This window comes from Nicotiana sylvestris, chromosome 2 (assembly GCF_000393655.2).
Source record: "Nicotiana sylvestris chromosome 2, ASM39365v2, whole genome shotgun sequence".
In the NCBI taxonomy this organism is placed as follows: Eukaryota; Viridiplantae; Streptophyta; class Magnoliopsida; order Solanales; family Solanaceae; genus Nicotiana; species Nicotiana sylvestris.
Window position 1 is genome coordinate 198,582,010 of NC_091058.1, and position 21,579 is coordinate 198,603,588.

A 21,579-nucleotide genomic window follows, 5' to 3' on the forward strand; every position below is an offset into this window, starting at 1 on the left:
ATTTTCAAACATATGAACGCGACATACATGACCATAAGTAAATAAATTAGTTAGAACTACATAGAAAATCTTGACTTAATAATTTATCTTTTTGCTTTTCTGGGCACTTCTAATTTTAAAAAATTTAAAGAAACCTCAACAATATTATATTGCTAAACTAGTATTATATACTAATGAAGTTCCTCATTTAAAAAATTTAAAGAAGATCTGTTTGATGTATTTCTTGAAAACCGTGTTGCTGCTCTTTCTTGCTCTATGTCTCCTAATCATGGATGGAAAAATAGTTTACAGTCCATGATATCTTTGCTTGAAGAGCTATATATACCGTGAATACATAGATAAGAAATTTTGAAAGAAGGACCATGACACCGATGATGATGAGGAGGAAGAGCAAGGAAGCATTACGAGTGAAGGATCTATCTTTAGCGAGAAAGGTGACCGGATCAATGATCAAGGAGTACAAAACAATAGGAGAAGTAAGTTGCGGAAGAAGTACGTCCTTCAAACCTTAAATGATAACAAGAAAAGATCACAGGACAATAGAAGTTATCAAATGAGGAACAAGTTGAGATCAGGTGGAAAGGCGACATTTCAGGATTTCTTTATCAATAGATTCGAAAGGATCCAGGAGCAGCTAATATTTTATCTGACAAGTTTGTACACATATCTGATTTAGTTCTCCAAATTATAGAGTCTGTTACTTCAAGGCAAAAGGTTTCTGTTGGTTGTGTATCTCCTTACAAGGCTCAAGTTTTTGCGATTCAACAACAACTTGGACAGAAGTATGGCACATATGTTAACAGCCGCTTCTCAGTGAATGTACGCTCTGTTGATGTTTCTCGAGACGGTGAAGAGGACGTGATAATTATCTCCACTGTTCGTTGTAATGGGAGTGGATCAGTAGGTTTCCTTTCTAATCATCAGAGAGCAAATGCAGCACTGACTCAAGCAAGGTACTACTTTGCTGGACAACAATATTACCTGTAAAATAATTGGCTATTCTTATCTTATACTCCATCTGCCCTTATTTATGTGTCACTCTTTCTTCTTTAGTCTAGCCGAAAATGAATGACACCTTTATATATTTAGAAACAATCTATACTCAAACTTCTCATTTTGCTCTTAACGAGATGATTATTTTGTAGCCACATAAATATCTTACTTGTTTCATGCCACAAGTTTCAAAAGTCTTTTTTTTCCTTTATTAACTCCATTCACCATTAAACACCATTACATAAACGGGGACGGAGAGTGTAGTTGTTTTTTAGCTGTCATTCAGTGAAAATACAGGTTCTTACTTGCTTCCTTGGTTTTGTATGCAGACACTGGCTTTGGGTATTAGGGAATGCCACAACTTTGGTTAAAAGTGGTTCCATTTGGAAGCATTTAGTCATTTTTTTTTTTTTTAAATTTTTAAACCCCTCCCAAATTAGGAGGATCTATAGTGTTTCCACACTTCCCCTCCATGGTGACTCCAAGTCTGGGGGTTGTTTCTATGATGTCAATGAAGACAAGAGTTTGACTCAAGCCATTTTGGGTGCTACCATTGATCTTGGCCAGATTGAAACATTACTCAGGACGGACTCCCCTCTATGTAAAGCAACCAAGTGGAAGGTAAGCTGCTTCATCTGGCTTATAATTGATTTTTAAAGTTTCTTTTCTTTGAGTCAGTTGGATTACGTCGGAAAATAATGTAAAGGTCTTATCATAACCCCCTAAGCATATACTAGCAACTGCTGCGTAAATCCAGTGGCGGAGCCAGAATTTAAAATTTATGGGTATATAGAGTTTGGATTAAAACTGCTGGGTTCGACCAAACCATAACGTATGTTCTATCTTCCCCGTGTAAATCATTGGGGAAAAGTATTTTTTGCATGTTTGTTTGTTTCATGAATATTGATGGCCAAACAACAGATCTGTTGAATATTGATTTTGCTAGTAAGCCGAATATATTGATAGTTCTGGTGTTTGGTAGTCTTTACTTTGAGTTCTTGTTCTGTTATTTTGTTTGCAATTTGGAGAAATGACAGGTTCCTTGCTGTTATAAACTAACAGATTCTCTTTAGTGAGAATTTCTCAAAATCGATGGCCAGAATTATGGATGCCAAGATCTGTAAAGAAGTGATCTCACTTCTGGTGAAGCTTTCTAGTGGTTGGCCCAAGTCAGAAAAGCGCAACAAATTCAGCAATAGTGGTGGGGATTCATCTGAACTATTAGAGAGCTACAGTGTCAAGCACCTGATATGCTGCTAGAGAACTCTACATACATTCAAGTGAACTCTACATACATTCAATCTGGGACATCTTACCAGGATCTCAGCTACCAAAATTGACGAAGGACCTTGACATCCATTTCTACAGTTATTCAGTGCATATGATGAATTGTTGCAAATGCAGGCGCGTAGAGGGTTACAGATTTGTCTTCTGATTTGAATTGCTACATTTTCGGATTGTTGAAGAACTATTGAGATGCTGACTTCACAAGTCTTCAGACCAGTACTTGGCACGTGAACATGTAGCTATGTGTCTGTGGGATGAACCAGGATGTTCAAGAAGTTCCAATTCAGTGTAGGGTGTATACTAGAGGGTTCTTACTACTTCATGAATAAGAGAACAACAGAAGCTTCTGGTTTACACTTAATTTTTTGGTAGCTCACTTTTACAACAATTACCCTGTTATGGTTGCTGCTTGTTTCTTATTATCTTGCTGGTGGTATTGCTGTTGTTACTGCTTTCTTTTTCTTTCCTTGAGCCGAGGGTCTATCAGAAACATACTCTCTGCCCTCAAAGGTAGCGGTAAGGTCTGTGTACACACTACCATACCCAGACCCCACTCGTGAGATTATACTGTGTTTGTTGTTGTTGTTGTTGTTCACTTTTACAACAATATGATGAGTTATTTATTCCATATCAGATGACTTGTAGCAACCATGTAACTCCTTATGTTTACCAGTAATTTTCAGGAAGCCCAAGAATGGTTAGAGCATCCTGCTGAAGATTCTTGTAGAGCATCTTGAACATAACAAGTTCTATCTACCACTGCTGATCGCTACAGCATAACGTAGGTAAATTATCAAAAGGATATATACAATGGCATAAAGCCGCTGCCATGACTATCATGTTTGTACAGCTAGTCTTTTTCTTAGAGTAGTTCTAAAAAACTTCAGAATATCTTAGCACAACAAATACCTGAACATGACATTGTCTGTTTTGTACAGTTTGTGACGGCCATTGCTTGGAAAGCTAGGGGTCGCGTGGAAATGGCATCGGTTTTTGGCTCTTTTTGGTGTGTTTGTTGTGTTAATACTACAATGCTGGTTGTTGTTTGCTACCTTTTGATTCAGTTTTGTAGCACCTTCTTCCATCCAATATATGATCTTCCATTGCCACTTTTTGCTTCCATGTTCTCTGCAGGAGGCGGAGCCAGTGTACATGTTACGGCTTCAGCCAAACCCAGTAACTTTTGTCTAAACCCTATATTTATCTTAAGAAATTCATTGAATATGTAGAAATTTTTAATTTAGAACCAAGTAACTTAAAAGAACAAGAATTCCGAACCCTGTAACTTTATATCTTGGCTCTGCCTTTGGTTCTCTACCTAGTTTTTGTTTGAGTTGTACAGTCAATATATATTATCTGAATAACTATGTTGATCGAGTCATACCGGAAATATAGCAAAAGTTTAGATTAGTGTCACAGGGGATATCAAAGACAATAACCAATTCTAAGAAATCAAGTCTAAATTAAATTGTAATGGGCTTCCATGTCAAAATAGAAAAGTTATCCTATAATATTATATAAGCATATTCCAACTGCATATTTGTGCATTTGAACATTTGATGCTCTGTTAGTCCATGTGCAAAAGGGATTTCCTGGAGGAAGCATCCATTGGGTTGCTATTTACAATGTGGAATAAGCATATTTTACATCCTTTTTTCAATCAACTGCACCTCAATCACGAGTTTGTTGGAATCCCTTCTTTTTTGTGATAGTAATTCCTGTAACTTCTCAACCTTAACCAAATTGCCATAAGCTGATCTGTGGTGTAGACACCTCCAACCAAGTGATGTTATTCAATACTGCTCTGTGGGAAAAATAAGTTGTGTGTAAACAATATTTTTCTAAAAAAAATGTGTATGCGTTATGCCTACATCATTTGCAATATAATGTCAAGCATTAATTTTGATTGAAAGCAAAACCTTTAAACTAAATCTTGTCATATAATGTTTGGCAATGCATTATAATCACCAAGAACAACAGTGGAAATAAGTCTTTATAATTTGTACTCTAGCTTGAAGCTGACAAGAACTAAGCGATGCCACCAACTTCAGGCAACTGAGAACGTTGTATTCCTATACAGTTGTGGTTGTAAAAATCGCCTTTGGGGTGTGTGTGTGTGTGCACGCACGTGTTTTTAGTGTTCGTGAAACTAAATGTGGCAAGCTTTGGTAGCCATTCTCACCAACCAGGAAAAATTGGAGATATCGCCATTCTTTTGTTTGGAGAAGACATGTAGACATCTGGCATACAATGTGGAAATAATGTTTTGTGAGAAGTGAAGGATGACCAGTTGGTGGGATAGCTAGACTGATTTTGGTCCTTTGGCTGAAAGATTATTTGATCTCACAAAGCCTATAATAACTTGGATAGACACAAACATTTAACAAGGCCTAAAGGAAAACACACATCATATACTTGTACTTTTGGAAAATAAAATAAGAATGTCTTATCAAAATGTCCATATCTTGTAAATCTGTTCTTCATATGGTAATGGATGTCTTATCAAAATGTCCATATCTTGTAAATCTGTTCTTCATATGGTAATGGTATCTATGATTAACGAAAGCTTAAAAGCAGAGAAAAGAAAAGAAGTGGCTTCTTCAATCCACAAGTTAACAGGATTCAGCTGTGGACTTGTCTCTTCACATAGGCACGGGCACATAGTGTCACAATGAGGTTTTACCTACAAATATAACATTATGATCCAAGCGCATGCATTGAGATACATCATACCTGATCAGAACTCGTCAATATCTATCATTAAGTCAAGCTAAATGTTCAAGAGCTTAGATACATGTTTATTTACAGGCATAAGCTCTGCACAATTTGATTAGAACAGAATGGCCCATTCACCACCCCAAAACCCCAGGTTTGTCTCCCCTTTCCCCCAACCTTCTCCCCCTATATCCTGTATTAGCAAACTGGGAAAACTATGTTACTGCTCTCAATAGCTGGTGCAAAAAATGATGTCATGTACGAACAACAATAAATTGTATAAAGCATCAATTCCGGATCGGCGAGATTATGTCTCCTCAGCCTTGGGGATTTCAGCCAATGCATCTACGGCTCTTACTTTTTGCGGAACAAAATCTGCATAGGTAGCATCCCATAGATAAAGAATGAATCAGCAGAAATGTCGAAAATTTGGGAGAGCCAAATCATTGGTTATTGGGAAAACAGTAATCGATACCTGAAAGAAAGTCAAATCTGTGTCTTTTGGAAACAACTGAAGCTGAAACACAAAAAAATGTCTCGAGTCACTGAGAATGCAAATAAAATGACTTCTCGAGAACAAAATTGGTTATACTCATAAACGCAGCCCGAACCAAGTCTAAAAATAAGATGTTACAGAATACTGCATAGATTATATCTAAGCTGCTCCTTGTAGTTCTCTAAAATTGACACAAAAATCAAAAATCAAGAATATTACTTTTTTGTTTTCCGTGATGAATAAGAATACCAAATCCTTCCTTTTTGTCCATTAATCCTTCCTTTTTGTCCATTTTTTGTTTTTTTATTAAATAAACTTCTTGTTCATTTTAAATTTTCTTCCTCAAGTTTTTCATTTAAGTTTGTAGTACACTAGGGGTGGCGATTTGAGACATGACATTTGAACTCAACACGAGAACCTGAAATAAGTGGGTTGTTCTTTCTCTTTCTTTTATTTTATTTTTTTCTTTGGAGTGTGTTAGCCCATGAATCGGGGTTAAGAAGATAACAGAAGGGCAGGCCTTAGGTGGGATCGAAACCCTGCACCTATGTGTATTAAAGTAAAACAATAATGTCTTGATTCCAAACTAGTTGGTGGCAACTATATGATCTATATCTAGTCAGATCCATATAGGATGAGACTTAAGAAAAAAAGTAAATATTATTGAAACCAAAGACGACGACAACAACAACAACTCATTATAATTCCACTAGTGGATCTGGGGACGGTAGTGTGTACGCAGACCTTACCCCTACCCTGGGATAGAGAGGTTGTTTCCGATAGACCCTCGACATCCCTCCCTCCAAGAACTCCCCACCTTGCACTTAGGGTGACTCGAAATCACAACCTCTTGTGTAGAATAATTGTGTCATAATTAAGAATCCAAAGTTATAACAACATCAATAATGAATCGATTCTAAATCTAGTTGGGGCCAGCTATATCATCTATATATGTTCCTCTACAGTCTCCATAGTCTCCACTAAAAGTAAATACTGTTGAACATCAAAAATAATCGAAGAATGCAGTGTAGAATAACCGTAATTCTTATGTCATAATTAAGGATCCCAAAAATTAAGATATTTTCTTATTTCATGCAACTTACAACTCCTATATATGAACCTTTTTATTTGGTATCAAACTTTTTAATAAGATTTTTTTCTCTTTTATTGTCTCATTTTATTGCATCAGAGCCTCTATAAACTTACTTAATACACCTAAGTAGCTTTTGCCAACCTCTAGTGACCTTATGCCACCTGTTTGGCCCAAGTTTTTGCTCATATCTATAAGTTAATCATATAATCTGTGTCTCAGTCAAGGGAACGTGACCTGAACCCCCACCCACCCCCACCCCACCCCCCACCCCCCGGTAAGAATTCTGGCTAATTAATCTAATAGAAAGTATTACATTCTTCTCATTTTGGTAACCATTACAAAATTACGGTACCTCCTCCACTGACCATGGTCTCTTCCAGCCACTACTTTGATCATTTTATCAACTTCTCACAAAAAATATCTCCACAACTTGTTCCACCTCATTTTCTCCATGGTATCAAAGTTTAGACATTCAATATGCTCCTCTATAATGAATATCCGAGCATTGTTCTGAAAAAATCTTCTCTTTTTTTATATGGTCAAATGCCGATACAGAATATCGGACTTCTAGTCAATTTTTTGACTAATTCCTGAAACTTTTTCATGTACTCTTCAACTGCCAATTTAAGCAATGTCAATGATACCTTGGCAATTTGCATCACTGCACCTCTTTGAGCTGATTGAGAATAAATTGTTTACATGTTTGCTGCAAGATGCACCTGTTTTCACGAGCAATTACCAACAACTTTTAGAGGGAACAAGGTTCCACTACTGCTTTTAACTTTGGTGATTGTTCACTATTAGGACGATCCTATTCAACTAGTTGTTAGCTGTTCTGGTCAACTTTTAGTATTTTTATCAAAATATGTGAACTCAAGTTGTTTCACCATCTTTAGTTTGACGATTGTGTTCAATGTGAAGAGAGCAAACAACATTGCAGAGAATTCTTAAAGTTCCTACTTCTACTGAAAATTTCATTTTAGTTCACTAAGCAGTAGCATCATTAAACAAAAACCCCAGAAACTACCCAATGTGCAATACATTGGACTTCTTATTTGAGTTCTATCCATTGATAGTGTTATTTCTCTGGCCATAAAACATCATTACTCTACTACTTTATTAGCTTATCCCTACCAAGTCTTTGCACTTCCATGTGATAGTAAGTAATCCTTAGTCCACTTCTAAGGAATGCTCTCTATTTTAGAAACCTTGAAATAAAATTCAACAAGACTTATTATGTCATATCAACTTTTATACAGAATAAAGACTACTGTCAAAACCTTCACCAGTAATTTCACGTAAAAGCTTAGATTTCCGAAATTTGAAGTATAGATATATGCAAGTGGTATAGTGAGCTGTTAATCAATTTTTGGTGTTTCCAACTTTTTTTTTATAAGGTAAATTGTACTAATCAAAAGGGAGAGAACTCCCGTATACAGGAAGTATACCAAAAAGTATACATCAGAACATGATTCTCTACAAAAGACGCCCAATCTTCTATAGAAAGTTTCATCTAGTGAATTGGCAGACAGTCACTTTCCCACTTCCCAAAGAAGTGGGGTGGACTTGGAGTAAAAAATCTTAGGGTATTCAACAGAGCTTTGTTGGGGAAGTGGTTGTGGAGATTCGGGGATAGAAGAGCATGCTCTATGGAGGGAACTCATAGTAGAAAAGTACGATTCCACAGGAGGGGGTTGGAGGACCAAGGCACTGACAGCACCTTTCGGGTGTGACATGTGGAGGAGCATCATGAAGAATTGGGAAGCCTTCAGTGGCAACATCACTTATAGGGTAGGAGATGGAGGGAGAATCAGCTTTTGGAATCATAGGTGGTGTGGAGAGGATACTCTGAGGGTCTCCTTCCCCCACGTCTTCAGAGTTTCAAACCAGAAGGAATTGATGGTCCAACAGATTCGTAAGGAGCATGAAGGGGTAGTATGGGACCTCTCATTTAGAAGGAACATGCAAGATTGGGAAATTGCGGAGCTCCAAGATTTGTTGACACTGCTATATGGGCAAGACAGGCCCCAGCCATCTTGTGATTCTTGGAGATGGGGTTTGCGTGGCAATGGTTTGTTCACCGTAAAGTCCTTTTACCAGAGTATGTTGGTGAGAGAGGGGCCACTTTTCCATACTCCTCGATTTGGATTACTAAGGCGCCTACGAAGGTGTGCTTTTTTGCATGGCTAACGGCGAGGGGAGTGATTTTGACTGCTGAAAATCTGCGAAAGAGAAGAATTACACTTGTTAGTTGGTGCTACATGTGTAAAAGCTCAGGGGGAGAAGTTGATCATCTTTTGTTGCATTGCCCTGTGTCCTCGGCTTTGTGGAGGGCAATCCTGAATCTTTTTGGTGTTCAATAGGTGATGCCAAGCAATGTAAAGAAAATACTATATGGATGGGCCGGTTTCCGTCGAAGAAGAAAGCAAAAGGCGTGGAAGTTCGCCCCGTTAGCTCTCATGTGGATAGTTTGGGGGAGAGAAATAGGAGAGCTTTTGAGGGGATTGAATCTCCTTTTTCACATCTTAAGAATAATCTTTTATCCTTGATCGGTTTTTGGTGTTTCCAACTTTATGAATGGTAAAATAAACAATTTTGTACTGGAAAGATAGAAGGTAAGATAGAGCCCAGGTGCAAAGCATAGTACAACATTGAGTAAAGGCCTACCAGTTACAATAATACTCCCAGAAACACATTTTATTTGACCTAGTTACTGTTTTGAAAGTTAACAGTACCTTTTCCTAACTTCACTATTCCTTTATCCTTTTTATTTCAAGAAAATAATTCACAGTTCTATTTTTTGCAGTTATAAACATAAAAGTTTTTTCCCCAAAAGAAATAGATAAATTGAGGAATAATTTTAGAGGCCTCCTCTAGGTTTTATTTACCTTCGTGTGGTTTGAGATATTACACTAACCTCCCTTACTGCATTGGTCTTCTCTAACATTGTGATGACCTGATAGGTCATTTATAGTTTTAACCCTTAATTCTGTGTATTGAAACCTCAAATAGCTCCGTTTAGCCTTCCTCGATTTGCGGGCGCAGTCTGTGTCTTTTCCGGAAGGTTTTTATGTGAAAAATTGATTAAAATGTGAAATCGTCCTTAAAACTCATTTGAGTTGACTTTGGTCAACTTTTGAGCAAACGGACCCGGATTAGTGTTTTGACGGTCCCGGTGGATCCGTATCGTAATTTGGGACTTGGGCATATGCCTGGAATCGAATTTGGAAGTCCCTAGATCGAGTGATCGTAATTTGTTGAAAATTTGAAGTTCAAAGGTCTAAAGAATTTATAAATTTGACCGAAGTGTGACTTTATTGGTACTGGGTCCGAATTTTGGTTCCGGAACTTGGAATAGGTTCATTACTGTATTTATGACTTGTCTGCAAAATTTGGTGCAAAACGAAATCGATTTATCGTGATTCGGATGTGCGGTTGTTAAAATGAAAGTTCTTAAGTGCTTTGAAAAAATTCACTCGTTTTGGTGTTTTGATCGCGCGAGCGAGTTCATATGATATTTTTGCACTTGTGTGCATGTTTGGTTTGAAGCGTTTCCGATTAGCTTCGGAGTAGTTTGGACTTGGGACAAATAGCTGGTGAAAAACTGTTTCTGGTGCAGGTCTCAGACCTCACATTTGCGAGGTTTGGATTCGCATTTGCGATGTTACAATGCCTCTGTCAGGCTCGCAATTGCGAAGTGGGGTTGGGTCAACAAAGTTCGCATTTGGGATCAAAATAGTCGCAATTGTGAGAAGTCCAAGTTCGCATTTGTGAACAAACCATCGCAATTGCGATGGCAGCAGAAGTGTGAGATCTTCGCATTTGCGAAAGATTTTTTGCATTTGTGGGGTTCGCAATTGCAGACCCCACTATGTGGGATTTTACTGGGTAGTTGTTGTTGTTGTTGCGGGGTTCGCAATTGCGAACCCCAGGTCGCAATTGCGACATCTGCGCCTGGACATAAGAAGGGAAAACGGGATTTTAACTCCTCTCAACCATAAAAACCTTAGAGGCGATTTTCCCAAGAGATTTCTTCCTCAATTCATTGGTAAGTGACTCTAACCTACTTCCTTTCAATAACTCACCACATTTCATAAGATTTCAACCTTAAATCTAGGATTTTCATGGTAGAAATTGGGGATTTGGGTAGACTTAGGAATTTTGGTAAAATTGGAATTTAGGCCACGAAGTGAGGTCGGATTTCGAAACAAAGTGCATAACTGGGCTCGGGGGCAAATGGTTGATCGGGTTTTGGTTTGAACCTCGGGTTTGACCAAGCGGGCCCAGGGGCTGACTTTTGTTGACCTTTTCAATAATAATCTAAATTGAACCTCTTTCAGTCATGAGTAGTTTCTAAAATTTAATTTGAATCATTTGGTTAATAATTTGCTAGATTTGGTTGGTTTGGAGGCTTGTTCGAAAGGCAAGGCCATGATTGAATTTTGAGTGGATTGCGGAGTGAGGTAAGCGTCGGGTTTAACCTTGATTTGAGGAAATTAGGAACCCTTAAACTATGTGTTATGTGAAATTCATGTGTAGTGGCATATAGATCAGGTGACGAGTGTATATACACCACCAAAGTACTAGTTTCTTTGCTTTTTCGTATTTCATTTTCTTTCCATACCTTAACTCTTACACAATTTAAATGCTTCCCATGCCTTTACTTGCTACTTGCCATTTATTATTCTAGTGTTAAAAATATTAGGTTCTTCCATGCTTCCTTGATTGACTGCTACTTGCCTTAATTGACTTACTTGCACCCTTTACTTGTCATTTATTGGACTTGTCTTGCCGTTTAATATTAATTATGGTGAATCCTCGATTTGGCACGAGATTTCCTTTCTGGTTCAGCTTCATATTCGTTAATCGTAGATGTTCTTGTGATTCGAGTTATTAATTTGATTGTACTCATTGATTTATTTATATTGATATGGTGGAATCGGGTTGCGCGCCGCAACAGGTGAAATAAAGGTGGATTGATATGGTGAAATAAGGGTGAATTTATACTAATATGGTGGGATCGGGTTATGCACCGCAACAGGTGAAATAAGAGTGTATTAATAAGGTGAAATAAGGGTGAATTACGATATTGATTCTGATTATATGGTGGGATCGGGTTGCGTGATGCAACATATATATTTACTTATTATTATCAATATCTATATGGTGGAATAAGGGAGGATAGTGTTGTACGGTGAGATCAGGTTGCGTGTCGCAACAGTTTATGTGTTTCTATTGCTTATTTTGTTGTATTGGCTTCGATACTTTCATACGAGACTCTAAGGATTGTATTTCTGGCATTCACTGGTTTTCTGTGATGACTGAGCTATTTTTCTTAAGTTAACTGCCTTATTTCGTTACGTATTTTCCTTTCCCGTCTTTATTTTATAAAGCGTACAGGTTATAGTGTAAGTATCTGTCTTAGCCTCGTCATTACTTTGTCGAGGTTAGGCTCGACACTTACAAAGTACATGGGGTCGGTTGTACTCATACTACACTCTGCACTTCTTGTGCAGATTTTGGAGTCGGTCCTAGCGGCGATCAGTAGCGTGCTCGGCTTGAGTATCAGTGTGGAGACTTGAGGTACAACTGCTCGGCGTTCGCAGCCCTGAAGTACCCTCGCACTTTATCTTAGCTGTGTATTTTTCTTTCAAATAGCTTTACTTTTATTCAGACCTTTATCTGTAGTATTCTAATAGCGCGTGCACTTGTGACACCAGATTCGGGCTGTATTAGAGATTTCAGTTGTTATATTTTCCGCTCTTTACTTCAGAGTTTATTTCAGCTATTTCAATTTCTTTATTATTATTTAACTTGAACTGTTAAAAATGGATAAATACTCTAATGTTGGCTTGCCTAGCGAGTGAAATGTTAGGCGCCATCACGATTCCGAAGGTGAGAATTCCGGGTCGTGACAAATATCATTATTCCCCAAGATAAGAAATATCTGAACCTTTTAACTACAATATCACAAGGTACCAACATCTTCTCTCTTTTTTCTCCTGTCCAAACAGGGTTTGTGTTGCAAACTTGACATGTTTATTGCCATAAAAGAGCAGTTCTGGAATGTTGTAGAAACTTTATCACTCAAACCAATCTAGTTTTTTGAAAAATCAAATAAAGGAAGCTGGTGTATATCCCAACACACAAGGAAACTTAGTATCACAAACACAAATCTGGAGGGAGGTCTCTAAGATTTTTTCATAATTAATACTTAATACTAGACTGAAAATTCAAGTCAACCACATAGACCAATCTAGGCCATATAGTTTGAGATAGGATAAATTTTAACACGTGAAAAGTATGAAAGTGAGATAGGTTATGATATGCAAACTCAACTCATCTTTCATTTATAAGAAATGCAGTGATAAGCATCTAAAGACTTCAAAGTGGCAAGTTATTAAAAATGATGAAAATGGAAAATCAATAAAGATAAGGTATGTCGAAATAACAGTTTGAGATAGGATAAATTTTAACACGTGAAAAGTATGAAAGTGAGAAAGGTTATGATATGCAAACTCAACTCATCTTTCATATATAAGAAATGCAGTGTTAACCATCTAAAGACTTCAAAGTGGCAAGTTATTAAAAATGATGAAAATGGAAAATCAATAAAGATAAGGTATGTCGAAATAACAGGAGGTGATTAAAGAACAAATTCAGTAATGCAAAGCACAAAACCACAAGCACTAAGTGAATCAGGAATATCATGTAAAATGTAACAGAAAACACTAGCTGTTACACAAGGAAAGAAGGTCCTACTAACTTTAAAAGCAATGGACTGAGAGAGACTCACAGAGATGGTCATATCCAACATAATTGTTACGATCCAGAAAAGAACAAGCATAAGCCTCCCTGCAAAATACTTCAAGAAATTTCTCCTGCATGGAGCAACCAAAATCTGTAAGACATCGTAAATATGTAAAGCAAGATAACATGCAGAGCAAAGCAGACATACTGCTACTACTACTCCTGGTACAGAATTAAAGAAAGTAATTTTCCTTGTCAATAAATAAATAAATAAAGTAAAGAATGTAACTTCCACAAGCTTCGAAATTGATCAACTCAAATGCAAATGCTTTATCCTTCTCCTTTGCTTCTTCCCTTCATCTCTCCTAATTACACAACCTACGAAAAGTAGGGCTCAGAGCACAATCCAAACGCAGCTTACTTAACCTAAAACCTTGAGCTTAGGCTTGACTTAATCTAAGTCCATTACAAACTTACTCCTCAATGCATTAGAAACGTGTATACTTCACCAACCCAACTGTGTGCTAAAAGGAGTATGCCATGGCTTGGTGTAGCTAAGAATATGGTATCTCCAAGGATCATCTATAGCTTAAGAATGTGAATAATATTTACAGATATGTCACATATTACTTGTGGCTTCAATAAGTTCCTACTCCCATTTGTGATATTAGGTCAGATCATGTATGCCTCTAGCAGCCTAAATTTCGCACTGATAAGTTGCTCCGGTAATCTCGTATAATTCAATCAAAAGCTACACCTCAATCTCAAATTAGTTGAGATCAGCTTCACGAGTCCTATGAATTCATTCCACAGACACACCTATCTATAACAACATCTTCATATATCAGACATTGACTATAAAAGTTATGTTTTTCTCGGAACCGATTTTTATATTAATGTTATAATATATGTCCTTTATAACAGCACTTCACTATAGCAGCCAAAAATACCGGAACAAACGAGACTGATATAGAAAGTTTGACTGTATTCTATTCAAGTTCATTTTATTACAATGCCAAATAAAGGGCATATAAGGAGTTCTTAGTTCTCTAAATTTAAGTTGCTCCAACACGGCATTTTAGGTGTTGTACCCTTTGTCGATACGACACTAGTATGGGTGTGGGTATGGGATCCGTACCGAATCTGATCAAACAATTTTGAGCACTTTGACCACAACGGACAAAAAAATCGAGACGAGATACAATTTGATTCCCAAAATCAAAACCAAAACTATGGTAAATTTGAAGAAAATAGCATACCTTATCTAGGGAATCAATCATTTACTTATCTAAACGAGTTGGTATCACCTACATGAATTGCTTTCACTGTGTCTATCCTTAGCCAAGTCAATGTTCATTCCGAGATATTGTAGGTCTACTTCGTATCATTTGTCACCTTCAGTCATCATATTATTGGACCTATGGGTCGGTGTAAAAACAAGTTTACATCAGACATAATCAAAACTACCTTAGTGACATTCTTGTTTTATCCTCTATCTGTGCTATTTGCATCTTCTATTGGATATGATCATCTCTAATTTTGTGTATTCAACAGAAAGTTCATCTTAATAGCCGTATTTCTTTCTTTCATCATATATAGAGAGAGAAATATAAACTCCAGTGACCTCCACCATCTCCCCTCCCCTTTGTTCTTTCTTTCTTTGATTTTACAGGTACATCAAGAGCTGACAGAGGAAGGCATCCTTGACAGAAAACTAACTTGGACGACATACTCCCTGCCTTCATTGCTGCCACTTCGTCTCTTCTGTATTATTTTGTTCCAGATCTTGGTCTCCATAGGTATTGTGCAATCCGACTACACCATTAGATTCAACGTTGTCCAAGTACTATCGTTCCTCTATTTTGGCCTTGCCGGCTCTCGATATTCAAAATGGCAACAACTACAGGAGTATCAAGCTGCTAAGCCCCGCTATGAAAGTTTGAGAGAAAGTGGTGGAGACAAGGGTAAGAAAGGGTGTATCTATTTTCGAGAACCAATACAGATTCATATCGGGGCAATCGACTATGAAAACCATTCACCTTGTAAGGAGATTGGCAGAGCAGTATAAGGAGAGGAAGAGGAAGAGGAACTTACATATGGTGTTCATTGACCTAGAAAAAGCATAAGACAAAATCCAAGGGAGGTTCTATGGAGATGTTTGGAGGCTAGAGGTGTACCTGTAGCATACACTAGGACGATTAAAGACATGTATCATAGAGTCAAGACCCGGGTAAGGATAGCGGGAGGGGAATCGAAACACTTCCTAGTTATGATGGGTTTGCACCAGGATCAGCTCTTAGCCTGTTTTTATTTGCATTGGTGATGGATGAAATGGCGCGACACATTCAAGGGAAATGACATGGTGCATGTTATTTGCAGAAGACATAATACTGATTGACGATACGCGAGGCGGAGTTGACACTAGGCTGGAGGTTTGGAGACAAACTCTAGAGTCTAAAGATTTCAGGTTGAGCAGGACTAAGACGGAATATTTGGAATGCAAGTTCAATGACGTAACTCATGAGGCTAGCGTGGAAGTGAAGCTTGATACACAATTTATCCCCAAGAGAGGGAGTTTCAAGTATCTTGGGTCAATAATCCAAGGTAATAGGGAGATTAATGAGGATGTCACACATCGTATTGGAGAGGCTCGCATGTGGTGTCTTGTGCGATAAGAATGTGCCACCAAGAATTAAAGGTAAGTTCTGCAAAGTGGTGGTTAGACTGAAGATGTTTCTATGGAGCGGAATATTGGCCAGTCCAGAACTCTCATGTCCAGAAGATGAAAGTAGCGAAAATGAGGATACTAAGGTGGACATGTGCGCATACTAGGAGAGACACGATTAGGAACGGAGATATTCAGGACAAGGTAGGAGTGGCCCCTGTTGTGGACAAGATGTGGGAAGCAAGGCTTAGATGGTTCGGGCATGTAAAGAAGAGATGCACATATGCTCCAGTAGGGAGGTGTGAAAGCTTAGACATAGAGACCCTGAAAAGAGGTAGATGTTAGCCATGGAGGCCTTGAAGAGAGATAGAGGTAGGTCAAAGAAGTATTGGAGAGAGGAGATTAGGCAGGACATGACACAGCTTCAGCTTAACGAGGACATGACCCTTGAGAATAGGGTAAGGAGGTCGAGAATTAGGGTAGAAGGTTAGTAGGTAGCCGGCATATTTCTTTTCCACACCCGTGGTATTTGTAGTATTCTTGTATTTTCTGATTATTTGATTTCTATTACTACGTGTTGTTTCTTCTGCTTCAATTATTTTAGTATCTTGTTGTTGTTACTGCTTGTTGTCATTGCTTCTTTTTCCTACTTTGTTTGAGAATAGAGTCTATTGGAAATAGCTTATCTACTTTTACACGGTAGGGATAAGGTCTGCTTACACACTACCCTCCACAAACCCCACTTGTAGGATCACAGTGGGGTGTTTGTTGTTGTCGTTAATAGCCGCTACGCCATTCATCTAGTAGATATATTGGTCCTTAACGGCCCAACATTCACTATTTTATAATATTTCTTGTCTTCCCATCACATACCACACTCGTACTACTTTTATTTTATTTATTTCTCCACCTTTTATGTCATACTCCTGTAAGACTGAACTTATATATCTAACTCTCCACATTTAGGCTAAACGATTTTGTCCAATCTTACTTCACCTCTATTTACTTGTGATATTGGGCAGATCACATATGCCTCCAACAGTTATCCCAAAGTCTCTAATTATCTCCAAAATCAGTGAGCAATGAAGGTTTTAGACTGTACTTGAGTCAATCACTCACTTCTTTAATGAAGGTCCTCAAAGTCACAAAGAATAACTTTTGAAAGATTATATGAAAAATGCATTAGCAGGGACTCTTTATAAAATAACAGATGTCGATAAGACAATGAACAATATGTACAGTGACGAATATAACACAACTGAATAAGGACTATAGGGCCATACCGTAGCTTTGTTAACTACAAATGTTGCTTCTTGGGACATCCTCATATCAGAATTTTCGTCCTTTATTATTCGATGGATTCGATTATGAGGAAACTGATAAAGAGCACTTCCACTCTTCTCATCTTCCTCCTCTTCATCATCTTCCCTTTTCTTCTTTGCCTTTAATTTCTTCAAAGGGGTGTCACCATTGCTCCTTGCTCCATTTTCTACCTTCCCATTACTTGTTTTACCCTTGTTTTCCTCCTTCTCCCTTTTCATCTTCTCTTTCGTAGCTCGACTTGTAGACCCATTACTATTTGCCCTTTTCACTCCCTTTTCTTCGGCTTCTTCATCTCCTTCCTTCTTATTCTCTGTTCTCTTCATCTTTTTCTCTTCTTTTTTCGACCTACTCGAATCGCCATTGCTCTTAGCCTTTTTTGCTGCTTTTCCTCCTCCTTCTCCTTCTTCTGCCCTTTTCTTCTTCTTCTTACTCTCCTCCTTCTCATTTTCACTTCCACGACTTGAATCGCCATTGCTCTTCGCCTTTTTGGCTACTTTTTGTCCTCCTTCCTCTTCATTTTTCTTCTTCTTGTTCTCAATTTTGCCACCACGAGTCGAATCTCCATTGCTCTTTGCATTTTTGCTTATTCTTCCCTTTTCATTCTTCTCCTTCATCTTTTTCTCGGCATTATCCTTTTCCCTTTTAGCTGTTTTTGCAACATTCTGCTCCTCCTCTTCTTCTTCCTTCCCATTTTTGACCTTCTTCTTCCTCATATATATTTTCAAATTTTCACTCTCACTTTGCTTTGCCGTTTTTGCTTCAATTTCTCTATTTTCATCTCCTTTCTTCCCCTTTCTCCTATAAACCTTCTTCTGTACTTCCAATTCCTCGTTCCTGCCTCGGCGATTAGTATTATTACCAACTTTGCCCTCTGCGGCATTTTCTTCTTCTTTTTCTTCGTCGTCCGTATCTCTTACGTATTCCTCGTGAACATTTTCTACGCCGTCGTTTTCTTCTTCTTCTTTTTCGTCTTGTTGTGATTCGGTACTGGAAGATGGAACGACGAAAATCTCCGGCTCGTCTCCGTCATTTTTGTCGGATTTTCCGTTACTCCTTTTCGCTTTAGGCATTACTGAGGACTTGTTAGGGTTCGTACTCTGTGATGGAGATTGATTTTTTGACGTCGGTGAAATGGCTGCCACCGTTTGCGACGGAGGTCCGCGGCGGAAGAAGGGTACTAGCTACTGATTTGATTTTCACACGCGTTATAACAAGGGCTTTTGGTCCGAGTGAAGAAACTTCACACGTGGCTTTAACGAAATTGTGGGCCTGCTCCCTATAGAGAAACATTTATCCGTATTAAAATAGGAAAATTTCATGTATTTTTCGTAAAGCACCATCTTTTAGTCCTAATTAGTCATTTATAGATACCCTTTGTTATATTACGTTTTATAGATACCTTTTATGTTTTTATACAATGTATTTCATGTATTTAAACGATTGTATTCATTAATACAAAAAAAAAAATAGGCGTAAAAACGGGAAATCCAGCTAAGTGTTATCTGTATTTAACTGTATTCAAACGAAATTTTAGCTGTATTTAACTGTATTCAAGCAAAATTTCAGTGAAATACAGTAACTTTTTTGCGCAAATTCTAGGAACTTAAACTTGTTAAAAACGGAAGGAAATCAAATCACATGATAGTCTCCTAATTTAACTCAAAGAACTAAAACGTGTACACACTAATTTGTATTTTGCTCAAAGAAAGCAACTCCAAAACGTGAAAAGAAGGAAAAACCAGAGCAACATATCTGATCGAACTTCTCAATTCTCTTCTCCTTTTTTTCTATTGAATACAATAAAATACAATTGAATACAGCTGAATAAAACTCTTGAATGCAACAAAATACAACTAACTTCTGCTGAATAAAATAGTTGAATATAACTAACTATAACTGAATACAACTGAATACAGTTGTATAAAACACTTGAATACTACTGCCAAATAAAATAGTTAATTACAACTGATTAAAACTGAATACAAGAGAATAATCACAACTTTTTAATACATCTAAAATATATAAATGAATGCTGTTGAATACATGTGAATACAGTTTCACCTCTTTTATTTGTAAACATGACTTTCGACAAAATCAAGGTTGAAAACCCTATCGTTGAGATGGACGGTTAGATCTCTTTCTCCTCTACTTTCTCTATCTCTATATTTCTTCCTTTTTTCTTGCTGAAATTTGTTGTTTTATAGATCTGTTTTTGTATGCCAAATAATAATAAATATTGATTATGCTGTGAAAATACAGAGAGGACAAAGAATTGGAGTAACGTGGGTATGTGGGAGAAGAGAGTAGAGGTGATAATGGCGGAGAAATAGAGATTTAGGGTGGGGGAAGATTTATGAAACGTGGGTTTATGGGAGAAGAGGGTAAAGTGCATGGAAGAAGAGAGAGAGAAGCTGGTCAGAGGAGATATACGCTAATTAGGTGAGAGAAAATATAAAAAATGAGAGAGAAAAATATTTTGTAGCATATATGGTGCCTTAATTGTAGGATGGAACTATATTTAGATTTTTTGCTATAAACTATAAAAGGTATTTATAGGATGTAATATTTTAAAATGGTATTTATTTAATATAAATAGGGTACTAACCTATTCCTTAGGTGGTAAAATTTCCCTAAAACAACTGGGTTGCCTCCTTTTCAACTTTATAGCCCATATTTCAATTTATAATTGAGTAGCCCAAAAATAAGAGGCACATATCCGAAAAAAGGGGTGTTATTTCCATTTTTTGGGAGTTAGAAGCGGGATTTTGTATCTTTCAGCGAGATGTTCTCTCATTCTTTCCATTCTTCTTCCCCAAATCTACAAAAATGAGATCTTGCGATCAATGCAGCTCCAAAAACCCTAGAAATTCTTCTTCATCTCGAATTAACAGCAAATCAAACACGAAAAGTGAATTTTTTTGCTGCAAATCAGCGCAATTTTCATTTTTGCTGCAATTTTGATTTTAACTTTTTGTTCGATGGAGCTTTTTCCAGTTTACGTTCTTCATAATGGTGAATGGGAAGAAAACAAGTTTATCAATTTCGTCAGCGATTGTGTAATAATCGAGTCGACATTCAGCTACAACAATTTAGTTGCATCTATTTCGGAACAGATTAGGATCGATATTGAGTTAAACACAATAGAGATTAACTTTCTCCCAAATGATGGTTTGCCACCGATCCTGATTTACAACGATACAGGTGTTAAGGTGTATATCGAATTAAAGAAGAAAAACTTGAATTTCACTGAATACCCCTTGTTTGTGACAGTGAAAGAGATTTATGATAATCGTTTGGTTGCTACAAGTTTCAGTTGTTTGGTTGCTACAAGTTCCAGTTATTTGGTTGCTACAAGTTCCAATTCTATAGATGTATCCACAATTGATAGCACTGAGATTATGCCTGATATCCAATTAATTGAAAACATGAAACTTAGTGAAAACACGGGTATAATAGATAATATGTTGAACGAATTTGTTGAGGAGGATCAAGTTTATAAAGATAAAGAGACAGTTATAAATGTGATGAAAAACTTGGTTGTACGCGAGAGGTTCCAATTCAAGGTGAAGAGATCAAGTGCAACAAGGTATGTCAATAATTGTATATTATGTTATATATATGTATAAATATGTATAAAGTAGTATATATTTGTATATAATGTATTAAAATTAGTATATATCTAGTTATATTTTTGTATACAAGTGTATTTAGAAGTTGAATGATCTTTAATCCTAGGTATCACCTTATGTGTATGGATGACAATTGTGCTTGGAGTTTCAAATCTTCAGCCGTTTTCAAGGCAAACATATTCAAAGTGAGAAGTTACAATAATAATCACACATGCAGTTATGGTGAAAGTTACTTAACACAACGTCAAGCTACTTCGGGTGTAATTGCTAGTATAGTCAAGGACAAGTATATTAATCCAAAAAAAGTTTACACCGCAAATGATATAATAGAGGACATACAAAAGCAACACGGGATTGAAGTGAGCTACATGAAAGCATGGAGAGCTAAAGAGATAGCAATGGCAATGATAAGAGGGAGTCCTAGTGATTCATATAAGGAGTTGCCAAAGTATTTTTATATGTTGGAGCATACAAATCCAGGAATGGTTACAAAGTTGCACAAATCAGAAGATTGATGTTTTCTTTATGCATATGTTTCGCTATATGCATCTATCGAGGGCTGGGAGCATTGCAGATCAATAATGGTTGTTGACGGAAGTTTCCTTAAAGCAGCATATAAGGGTACCAT

General features: G+C 37.2%; 3 protein-coding genes across 3 annotated transcripts; 2 read left to right on the top strand and 1 right to left on the bottom strand.

The window, feature by feature from the left end:
- The first annotated feature begins 362 nt into the window (after nt 1-362).
- LOC104246434 (uncharacterized) lies at nt 363-3,556 on the top strand. Its single transcript, XM_009802247.1, has 5 exons — nt 363-476; nt 613-953; nt 1,323-1,614; nt 2,056-3,065; nt 3,219-3,556. Exons 1-4 carry the CDS (start codon nt 363-365, stop codon nt 2,251-2,253), a joined length of 945 nt encoding a protein of 314 aa, XP_009800549.1. The 3' UTR covers nt 2,254-3,065; nt 3,219-3,556.
- Nucleotides 3,557-5,014: 1,458 nt separating this feature from the next.
- LOC104246424 (uncharacterized) lies at nt 5,015-18,543 on the bottom strand. The gene is made up of 4 exons (XM_009802236.2): nt 17,283-18,543; nt 13,381-13,465; nt 5,471-5,512; nt 5,015-5,370 (listed from the first exon to the last, which is right to left on the bottom strand). Exons 1-4 carry the CDS (start codon nt 18,390-18,392, stop codon nt 5,303-5,305), a joined length of 1,305 nt encoding a protein of 434 aa, XP_009800538.1. The 5' UTR covers nt 18,393-18,543; the 3' UTR covers nt 5,015-5,302.
- A 1,757-nt stretch (nt 18,544-20,300) lies between these two features.
- LOC138886138 (uncharacterized) lies at nt 20,301-21,466 on the top strand. Its single transcript, XM_070167173.1, has 2 exons — nt 20,301-20,908; nt 21,058-21,466. The coding sequence occupies exons 1-2, from the start codon at nt 20,301-20,303 to the stop codon at nt 21,464-21,466; spliced, it is 1,017 nt and encodes a 338-aa protein (XP_070023274.1).
- Nucleotides 21,467-21,579: the final 113 nt, after the last annotated feature.